Below are 11,341 nucleotides of genomic sequence, written 5' to 3' on the forward strand. Positions count from 1 at the left end.
CTTCAGAAAGGGCCGTGTGGCAGGTCCCTAGTCCTTCTGCAAGCACACATGCTGTCCTGCCCACTCCTCTCAGTCCCTGCTTCCTATCAAAGCTTTCCCACACAGCCCTTCCAGGCCTCCTCCACTCCACTGTGGAATTCGGGCTCCGGACGTCACCTCAGGGACTATCCTGGGTCCCAATGCCTAGTCACTCACCTATAGGGACACAGCTCACCACAATCCCCGAGACCCTCTTTGTCCTCGGGGGTGTGGAGGTGGGGGGTGGGGGGCCTCAGGTATGCCTCACTTCCGGAAAGTGTTCTACCTCTGTGGAAACCATGTCCGTGTATGGGAGCCTGGCCAATGCTATTCCATCTTGAGGCCCACCCCATAATAACCCATACTTGACTTGGAGCTTTCGGTTGTGCGCGCATAAACTGGGAACTCACCTAGGAAGGGCTGAAAGTGCCCGGAACACCTCTGCTCCCTGTTTGCAATGCTTCCACATGTGGAAGTATGGACCTGTGCAGAATGGCAGGAGTACCCAAAGGGTACTGAAAGCGCCATGTGGAAGGTCCTTAGTCTCTGCAGGGGCACACACGCTGTCCTGCCCACTCCTTGGGGTCCCTAGCACCTTCACAAAGCTTTCCCAGGCAGCCCTTCCAGGCCTTGTCCACTCCAGGGTGGAAGTGAGGCCCATGACATCACCTCATGGGCCCTAACACCTAGCCACTTACCTATACAGACATGCTTCATGACAGTTACCTGAGACCCTCCTTTTCCAGGGATAGTCCTCACTTCTGGAAACTAAGGGTGCTGGCCTCTCTAGAAAAATCAGCAAGTGTAGTTGGAGTTTTCCTGGTCCTGCCTGGCCCACAGTCAGGACAAATCTCTCTCACCCGCCAGTCCCACGGCCGCTCAGACCCAACCAAGTAAACACACAGAGACTTATATTACTTATGAACTGTATGGCCATGTGGCTCAGGCTTCTTGCTATCTAGTTCTTATATCTTAAATTAACCCATATCTATTAATCTATACCTTGCCACATGGCTCATGGCTTACCAGTATCTTACATGTTGGTACTCATGGCGGCGGCTGGCAGCATCTTCTGACTCAGCCTTCCTGTTCCCAGAGTCAGAGTTCTCTTCTCTCCTTGTCCCACCTATACTTCCTGCCTGGCTACGGGCCAATCAGCACTTTATTTATTAACCAATCAGAACAACACATTCACAGCATAGAGAACATCCCACAGCAAGCAAGCATGCATGAGACCAGCTGAAGGTGCTCCTAAGGGATACCCATCCAGCAATCATACGAGTGTAACTTGGGGCTTGTAGTTGTTCATGCTTGACTCATGTCTGTGGTTGCACATGTGCATCGGACCCCAGTAAGCCCCTCTTGTCTAAGTATCACTCATGGCTGCTTCTCTGGAGGACCCGGGCGTCCAATGATGAGTGCAAAAATACACAAGGAGCAGAAAAAGGAAGCCCCTAGTCCCCCGCCCACTGTACAGTCTCGTGCCCAGCCTTTTTAGGCCTGCAGTATCCAGGGCCCCCTTCCTGATTGCCTTCAGGAGCTTAGTCCCATCTGAAGAATAAGTGAGACTCTTGGCAGTCACTGTATTATTGTTCAGCTTGGGTTCGGACACTTCATGGTCCTACTGTCCTCCCCCAAGGACTGTGGATCTAAGATGGCCATGCTTTGCCACCATATCATCTGGGCATGCATAAAGCGTGGGGGCTCAGAACACAAGTACCATGATATCTGACCTTATGCAAGAAACATACAACGACAGCAGTTAAATCCACCTCTCTCCTCCCCCTACCCCCGCCCACTTGACTATTTAGGAAGGAAATTAAGAACCATTGTTAAGCACAGGAAGAATCCCAAGGCCTTGTTGCTGTGGGGATTTTCAATGCTGTATCTACTGTGGGGAGCACCCTTGCGTTCATCAAAATGGGAACTGTTACATCAGCCCATCACACAATCACTCCACCCCCAGGTATGGACCAATCCCCTGAATAGAAGCATTTGAACAAATATAGGTACACAAAGGCTCATGGCAGCCCTAGTCTCAGTGGGAAAGTCCCAAATTACCCCCTCATGATAAAGAGATACACCAAGCATGGTATATCTGCACAACAGAATACTACCCAGCCCTAAGAAGGAACGCACTGCCAATCCATGAACGTGGGAGCATTTTAAGTGAAATTGGTCAGACAAAAGTCACATTCTGTAATGATCCATGTATGTGTCATGGTCAGAGTAGGAAAAACCCTGAAGAGGTGAACTTTCCAAATTGGTGTCATCTAATGTGGTGAGAAAACATGCCACTAGATGCAGGGATGGGTGCATGGACTAGTAGGCATGCCTTGAGGCAGCTTAGAGGAAAATGGAGGCTTTGAGGTTTCCAAAGCCTCCTGCCATTTGAAGTTTGCTCTATCTCCTTGCTGCCTGAGATTCAAGATGGATTTTTTTTTTTTTTTGATGATGATGGCACCTGAATTCCTGCAGGTCCACAGTCCTCCATATTTTCTGCCAAGTGACCTAGAACACTTATTTACATCTGGAGAAACAACGTCCCTGCCTTCCAGATTCTGGCAAGTGTAAAGGTGTCCTCAGACCTGGCCTCTTCCTGATCTTATTATATTAGAAGGCAGAACAGAACCTGCCATCTCTTGTCTTGCCTTGTCCCAGACCTTCTGTGGTCAAAGCCCCTGCACCAAGGCCCCCTGCACCCTGGAATGGCAACATCACCTTCTGTAGTATGTGTGCATGCTTTCTTTCATGCGTGCAGCTGCAGGGGGTGGTGGGGGAACTAGGTGACAGAGATGGAAGTGAACAGTCAGCCTCCTGGGTGGATTAGTACTTCCTGATTTCCACAGAGAACTGGCTAGTAGGAAAGAACGTTTTTGTTTTTTTTTTTTCCCCCTGTGACACTGTGGTTGCCATGACAACGGGGACAAGCCATTCTTTCCTGGTTACAGATTCATTTGCGAAGGATACTCACAGAATGGAGAGGTGGAATCACTAGACAGACACGCAAAGCACATAGGTAGGTGCCTGTAGCTAGCCTGAGTGAGTGTGAGCTGAGCCTGTGAGTGTGCCGTGGGAGCGTGCTGGCCCTTTCACGGGACAGGAAAGGTTCTCACTACTACTGTTTGAAGCGAAGCCCCAAGGACTGGCTGCTCAGCCAGCCCTGTCTCTTTGTCCTCAGGTGACACCTCTTTGGTACCAGCTTTATCGTTTCAGGCCCTGAAAGCATAGATCGCCAACCTACGTAAATGGATGCCTCGTCTCTGTTTGGCGATGATTGTCACATGTGCTCTTGACAGGATGACCCTGTTCATGTGACAGCACCTTACCTGAGATAGTTGTGGCTTGTGTTGTCTTGAGGGAGAGAAGCTGGAAGGCATTGAAAGAGGAGGTAAATGGGGACGAGGACTGGCAGTTTCCTTGGAGGATTGAAGCCAAGGTCTCCAGGTCTCTTGGCCTGGAGGCCTGACACAGGAAGTAAGAAATGCCTCCAAAAGACAGCCGCCTCCAAGCTGGCCACTAATCACAGCTAGGCAGACTGTGGTAAAATCATCGCGGTATGAATACCTGAGGAAGGGGCAGAGTTTGTGTCCGGGCCTGCGTCTTTACTCTGCTCACGGTTGGGTTAAGCATCAGCTGGGTATTACAGGATGTGTAATTACAGGTTTCTCTCCGACCCACCAGCACATCATCTGGATCTCTGTGTATCTCTGTCCCTCTGTGTGAGCAATATGTTTTGTACCCGTCATGCACCCTCTCATCAGACTGTCCCCTGTCTGTGTGTCTTACCACAGGGAGAGAAGCCATCTGGAAGCTCCCATCTGGAGAAAATGTGACTAGATGTCGCACACAGGGATTGTGTGCAAGTTCTTGATAGAAGGCCTTCGGGCACGGAGCCAAAGCATGTGTTGAGACAGAGATTTCAGGATTCTATCTCGCACACTTCTCTGTGCACCTCTGGGGAAGATAGTGCTTCTTTCATCAGAAAGGTAACTGTTGAAGGTAGTGCACTGGAGGTGATGCCTGAAACGATGGAGGCGGGTGGCAATACTGACAATATTTAAGCAGGCTGTAGAAAATGTAAGGACTTTTCTATGCCCTGGAGCAATAGGCATGCACAGATGGAATACACACACTGTGGAGAGTGTGGCCTGATCTGAGTGCAAACGTTTTTCTTTATGACTGAGTTACAGATGTTGCGTGGATATCCTGGTTTGTGGGCTTGAACACATACTTGGTATTCCCCAGGTATGGTTTCTAACTCAGGAAGTGTGTGAGGCTGAGAACATCATGCTTGAGGGAAGCAGAAGCTCGTGCAGGCCTGCCTGGGGTCAAAAGCTTGCGTTCTATAAGCGTAACTCGGGCATCCGTGGTTGCTAAGGGCACTGAGTGAGGGATGGGCTCTCTTGTGCCTGAGGTGTGGTGCCTGGACATGGGGGCACATTGGGGCTTGATGGTGCTCATTCATCCTTGCTGGAGGGCATGTGCTAGGAAGGTCCAGCAGAAGGCAGCCTGAAGTAACTGAGGCACCTATGTTTTCCTCTGTGTCCTCAAGAGACAGCTGTGGCCCAGGACTCCAAGGGGGCTGGATCAGAGAAGGCCAACCCTGTGAGATCACACAGATTCCTCAGAGGAAAGATTACTGCAGGTGATCCCTAAATTGGGCCCCAGACTTCCACAGTACACATTTACTATTGCATCAACCAGCAGGTGTGGCCTGGGACAGACCTAGGCTTCTTTATGTAGATAGCCACTTTACGCACTGTGAAATCAGATTCGAAGTCAGTAAGACTTGAATGGGAATAGGGCAGAAGGGCCACCGCACATTTGTGCAGTGACTAGGGAGCCAGAATGTAACACCAGGTGTTTATGGATACAGAGAGCGTGGGAGGGGGAGGGCTGAGGGAATGATGTGAATATCATCTGCCTCCCATATTTCTGTATGGTTGGGAATTCCTATGGATAAGGACTGGAGTCCCTAAGAGAGCTCAGTGTGCCCACACTCACAGAAGGGACATGGGGTAACGGGAGCCCCAAAGAACAGCAGTGTCCTTAGGAAGCTGTGTCAGGAGCCCTGAGTCCACAGTGTTCTACCTCACTGTGCCTGGTGGCGCCCAGGCAATGACAGAAACCACCTGCATCCTTGCATGAGCGGTGAGCAGCTGTGGCATGTGAGCCCTTCATGGTTCTACTGTGTTGTGGTCCTTTAAAGTGTGTGGTCCTTCTCGGCAAGCACAGGGGGCCTCTTCTGAGGATCAGACAGATGTGGGCTTTGTTTCCAGCATGCACGCACGCACGCACGCACGCACGCACGCCATGCACACTGCTGACAGGAAACCACGGGCCCAAAAGGCAAGAGCAGTCAGGAAAGGAATAGACCCTGATACACACCTACTCACAGTGAGAAGAAAGGGATGAGGTTCCACTGAGAAGCACAAGGGGGAGGGACTGTGTGGAGAGGCAGAGCATGGAGGAACATGAACAGGAGTGCTGCCCTACAGATGAGATTGGACACCACTTCCGATTCAAAGCATGCCTTCTGGACTTAGGGATGGGCAAGTGACCATCCAAGGTCATCAAGCTAACTGCTTTGATTTCCTGTCTGTCTAAGACTTTGTGGATTAATGTTAGGGCACAGAGGTTGTGGGCAGGAGACTTCTGTGGCCTGGGGTCTATTGGTAGAACAGTGCCTATCACCAGCAGATATGGGTGTGGCAAGGTCTACAGACCTGAGGTTGCAGCAGGAGGGTGGGCAATTCCAACAGAGACACTTACCCTGTTGCTCTCCATCTGACACTACTGAGCCTGCCAATTAGTAAGCATTTCTCCACAATGAAGTGCTTTCTTTTGGGGGCTCTCCTTTGTGCCATGTGGACACTTGATCCCATAGCGAGGTCCAGGACAGAGTTGGGAACAAGAGATCTGAACCAAAATATGGGAGGCTGGGGGAGGGGTGAGGGACACCAGAAGCTATGACAGTGACCTCAACCATCCTTACTTGCCATGTTATGCAAATCACCGTGAAGATTTCCCTACCCCCTTGCTCCTCAACCTGGTATCACACTGGTGTGGAAGGCACGGGTGCACTAGGTGTCCACAGGCTTCCTGGGGTGGGGCAGAGTGGGATTAGCTCCCTAGGAAAGAGAACAATGAGGCTCCCCCCACCCCCAGGGAATCCCAGGGAGCCCCAAGGTACTGGATGGGCAAGAAAATACACGAGCCATGTAAAGAAACTCACCTCTCCAGGAGGAAGTTCACCACCTCAGCCCCAGGTGGGGAACCGTGTGTTACACATCTGCTCTGGATCCTTCCATATCTTCTCCCGGATGCACCCTCAGCTCTGTGGAACAGACTTTGTGCACCCCCTTGCTTTCTCTCTCTTCACCTCATTGAGCTGTTGCTTCTGTGTCCACTAAAGGCTAATTCCTCCCTAACGCAGCTCTGCTTCCCTCTCCCACACTACAGGATACGCCCACATCACACTGAGCGAGGACGTCAGTTCAAGCTTGTCTACCAGATTCTGGAGGGAGGATAGCACCACAGGCAGGGGGGCCAGGCCAGAGACGACCAGCAGTCACAGTGCCCACCACAATCAAGGGAGCCAGTCACCCTGTCCTGATCAGCACAGCCCCAGAGTCCCATCACCATGGACTCTGCAGAGTATGTGCTCTGTGGTTGGAAGGGCCAGCTGTGGCCTGCAAGGGTGTTGTCCAGACCCGGGATTTCAGCCCATAGTAAGAGGAGAGGGGCATCTTTCCTGGAGGTCCAAATTCTGCCTGTGGGTGAGAAGACCAGAGTAAGGAGCACAGAGGCGAGGCCCCTAACCAAGTCTGAAACCGTAACCATCGCCTCCTTGGCAGGAAAGGAGTCACAGGGCAAAAGCTCGCCAAGGCAGACCAGGGCATACAGAAAAGCCCTCAAGGTGGCACTGGATGTTCTGGGCGAGGGAACCTGCTTGTATCAAGGAGGAAGGGCAGGTGGCCGAAGAACCAGCACAGCGGCGCCAAAGGTTCGGAAAGAGCAGGCCAGCTCCAGCCCACACCAGCGCCTGCACCTCCAAGGGCGCAACCAGAAAGGCCAAGGGCTCTCCCATAGGAGTCCTGGGAAGCGGGGCCGCCCGGGACCTGTGTTGATGGGCTCACCGAATATGCCTGCAGTGCAAGGGGGGAAAGCCCGGGCACACAGTGCTGTTGGGCACGCTCACTTTGAAATGCAAGGAAACATGCTAAGACGCACCAGAGTGTGGCCAGGTTCCTGCAAGACACCAGCAGGAAATGCTGGTGATAATCCCAGCAAGAGAAAGCTGAGCACATCCAAGCTCAGGTCTTTGAGCGCCCCGGCCTCCAGGGAGGGTGCCCTGGATAAAAATGAGCAGCAGGCTGCCTCTGGGCCACCGAGGCATGCCTCTACCTTGCCCAGAGCTCTCAAACAACAAGCACGGTGCGGCGGCCTAGAGAACCGGGCTATTGGAGCCCAAAGGAAGACCACCCTCCCAGAGAACAAGGAGGACCCCGGCCGGGGGACCCCGAAACCAGACTCAAAGGGAGCATCGGCAGCCTGCATGCCTCCATTCCCGAGGCTACGAAGATCTCTCCGCATTGCTAGCCGGAAAAGGAAGATCCATGTGCTGTGTGCGCAATGCGGGCTCCCAGAATTGGAAACTAAGGTGCACTCAAAGGTCACTAACACCAGGGTCAAGAGGAGAGCCGCTGGAGTTCAAGAAGACCGCCAAGCCACCAACGTGGCTTCTGCTCAGGAGCCGAGTACCATCGAACGAGGGATGCTGGTCTGGTTCAAATTCCAGGACCTTCCTTTCTGGCCGGCGGTGGTCAAGAGTGTCAGCAAAAACGACAAGATAGCGAGGGTGCTGTTGATCGAGGGCAACATGCAGTTTGAGCACAGGGGTGTCAGAGTCCCTCTCCGCAAGCTGAAGCACCTGGACTGTGGAGCAAAATTATCGCTCCTGAGGAGAGCCAGCAGAGTGTACAGCCAGGGCATCAACTGGTGTCTCTCAGTGATTGACCACTACAGAGAGGACCTTGCCTGTGGCTCCTTCCTGGGCTCCTTTATGGACTACTACACCTCCCAAGCCAGTTATCCGCTAAGGAGAGCCATCCAAGAGGGTGACCTGCACATTGATTTCCCCAAGGTGAGCTATGCCGACTTGGAAGATTGGGAGGAGGAGACAGCCCTGGGTGGGAAGGGGCCACGCAAGAAACTCCTGCCTGACCGCATGAGGGCCGCTTGGGACAGAGCCAACCAGAAGCTAGTAGACTTCATCGTGAAGAGAAAGGGGGCCGACCAGCACCTGCTGGATATTGTGAAGGGCAGGAAACCGTCCAGGTGGCTGGACGACCTTTGGAAATCAAAGAGGGAAGTCTTCTGCATTGAGACCTACCTGGAGGATGAGGACCAGTTGCATCTCGTGGCCAGACATTTGCAAGAAATATCCAAGGAAGCAGACGAGGCCCTGCTCTCGCTGGCAAGAGGAGACAGAGTCCGGTTTACCATGGAGGTTCTTCTTCCAGAAGCAATCATCTGCTCCATCGCTGCCCTGGATGAGCTCAGCTACAAGGAGGCAGAAGAGAAGTACCTGCGTGGCCCACCCGTGCACTACCGTGAAAAAGAGCTCTTTGACAAGACCATCCTAAAGGCTGCCCGGAAGAGGTCAGCATCCAGGATTCGGGCTGCCAGGGACCCCTCTGCACCCACTCCTTAGAAGGGAGCTTCCTTCTTTCAGCCATCACCCCTTCAGCTCCACCTCCAAAAGAGGACCATCTGGGAGACCCTGGGGTTTGCTATGGCCACTGTGAAAGCTCCTCACTGCATACATGTTTCTCCCCTCCCACCCACCCACCCCACCCCACCCCACCCTCGAAATAAACGTTCATGTCCGTGCTTGACAATGCAGATGTCCACATCGGCTCGACAATTCCTGTAAGCTTCAGGCCAGGCCTAGCCCTCTTTAGCCTGTGCCCAAGGCGCCGTCGGGGCGCCTCTCTGGAACGTCACCAGCCATGGGTGGAGTATTAGCTAGCTATGCACAGCCTTGCATTCTCTGCACGGACCCCACGCACCCAGATAGCACACCAGGTCCCTGATGACACTGTGTCTCTCCCTGTCCTCTCTAGGGTGCTATGGATGGGCCCGGATTCCACTGTTTTCTCCATTACCTCATTCTTGCTCACTCACATTGAAGGAGAGGAACAGATGTGTGCTTTGAGCTGTGCTTTGAAGCCAAAGAAGGGGTTGGAAATATTGTGACCTTGGAGATAGCCTGATTTCAAACAACTTACACACACACTCTCTCTCTGTCTCTGTCTCTGTCTCTGTGTGTGTGTGTGTGTGTGTGTGTGTGTGTGTGTGTGTGTGTATGTGTGATAGGTCAGAATCTGGTATCTTCTTCAGCTATTCCCTCTCTAATTTTTGAAACAGGATCTCTGGACCTGTCACTTGCTCACTGATTGTGCTAGATTGACTGGCCAGGCAGGGTTTGTTTTTTTTTTTTTTTTTTTTTTTGATCCTCCTGTCGCTCCCTGGTGCTGAGATTAAACATACCTGTCCATATACTTTTTTTTTTTAATGAGTACTGGGTAATGAACTCAGGGTGTCACCTCATGCAGGAAGCACTTTACATTCTCAGCCATCCTCTGCTCCCCAGAGACTTCATACTCTTAATGAGAAAGATTTGCCAACCTCGTGGGCTGACTCTCTGCAGCAAACATCAGTATCCCAGCTTTTCTCACATTTCAGAGATCAGAGACTTGTGCTGCTTGCAAGAAAGGGAGGGGACCTAACATTCCTTGGAGTCACTGACCCCTGGGGTATACACGGATGAGAGACAGCCCTGCCATATCTCCCAGAAGCTCCTGTTTTCCGTCTTGAATCACAGTCCATGACATATTTTGGTGACAGGGAACTGAATTGGTGCCTATGTGGACTCTCAAGTACAACCTTATAGGCGCCTGAGTCCACTCTCCTATTGCTCTTGCCTGAATCTCTGAGTTCTGTAAAATGTAGTTTCTTTTTGTATTGATATTTTGCTTTATTCTGTTATTAGAATATAGGACACTTTATCTATGTTTATGGTTTCTTTAGGTTTACCCTCTGTCTTAATGTGTCTTCACTTTTGCCAAATGTCCATCAGGTGCAGTGTGTATTCTTGCCCTTCAGTTGGAACATTCTTTCATGTCCTTCTAATTAATAATGTTATTTATTTTCAGTTTTCCTCTGTTTATTTTTAATCCAGATGACCTCTCTATTGGTGGGCATGGGTTTCGAAATCACCCACTATCAGTGTAGTGGTTTTAAACTGTGGGTTTACATTTTTCCATCAAATTGTGTGTACCTGTATTTGGTGCATATATTTTTAGATTTGTGTTTTCCTCTCAACTTATTGTTCCATTGATGAGAATAAGTGAATCTTCTTTATCTCTCCTCTTCTGGGATAGAATTTTATTTTGTGTTATATTAAAATAGCCATACCTGTATTTTTTAGAGGCAACAAAATAATGGCGCCTATTTTCCAATTCAATATATTCATCTGCATCTTTTTCATGTGGAACTGAGACTATTAATATAGAGAGTTGTTTTTTAAAGATATGTATTAATTCTTTCATTTTGTATATTTATGTTGTTTACTTTGACATATTTTGATTGGCTGTCCTGTTATTATTTATGCTCCAACAGTGGCCTCTTTGATGTATTTATCCTTTATTTCTGATGAGAATATTCCTTTTAGTGTCTTCTGTAGAGCTGGCTTAGTGTCCACAAGTTCCTTTCGTCTCTTTTTATCATGAAAAAAAATTAATTTTCCCTTTATTTTGATAGATAATTTTGCTAAGTATAATAGGTTTGGCAGTTGTGGTCTTGTAGAGCTTGAAATACATCTGTGCAGGATCTTCTGGTTTTAAATATTGCTATTAAATAATCAGATGTTATTCTGATGGGCCTGCCCATATAAGTGACTTTATTATTCTTTCTTTCATACCCTTTCTTTTGTCTGTGATTTTAGTGTTTTTACCATAATATATAATAGGGGGTTCTTTTCTTGTCTATTTGATGTTCTGTAGGTTTCTTGTGTACCTACAAGATGTGTATCTCTTTTTCTAGATTTTGGAAATTTTCTTTTATGATTTTATTGAAAATATTTTCTATTGCTTTGGTGCAGAATGCCCTTAATTTGAAGATTTACTCCTTTCATGGTGTTTCATAATTCTTACATGTTCTATTAAGGAATAATCTAATTCCTCTACCTTGTCCTCCAGCTTGATACTCTTTTTCCTCATGTCTCATTCATTGATGAGGCTTTCCACCAAGCTAT

General features: G+C 49.8%; 1 protein-coding gene across 2 annotated transcripts; it reads left to right on the forward strand.

Moving 5' to 3' along the window:
* Positions 1–2,966: 2,966 nt before the first annotated feature.
* LOC131902118 (PWWP domain-containing DNA repair factor 4-like) lies at positions 2,967–8,864 on the forward strand. Of its 2 annotated transcripts, XM_059253150.1 has the most exons (3): positions 2,967–3,037; positions 3,813–4,007; positions 6,484–8,864. In XM_059253150.1, exon 3 carries the CDS (start codon positions 6,665–6,667, stop codon positions 8,735–8,737), a length of 2,073 nt encoding a protein of 690 aa, XP_059109133.1. In that variant the 5' UTR covers positions 2,967–3,037; positions 3,813–4,007; positions 6,484–6,664; the 3' UTR covers positions 8,738–8,864. The 2 variants fall into 2 exon arrangements, with proteins under 2 accessions (XP_059109133.1, XP_059109134.1); XM_059253151.1 differs by lacking the exon at positions 3,813–4,007.
* Positions 8,865–11,341: the final 2,477 nt, after the last annotated feature.

Source organism: Peromyscus eremicus, unplaced genomic scaffold, assembly GCF_949786415.1.
Source record: "Peromyscus eremicus unplaced genomic scaffold, PerEre_H2_v1 PerEre#2#unplaced_2525, whole genome shotgun sequence".
Taxonomy (NCBI): domain Eukaryota; kingdom Metazoa; phylum Chordata; class Mammalia; order Rodentia; family Cricetidae; genus Peromyscus; species Peromyscus eremicus.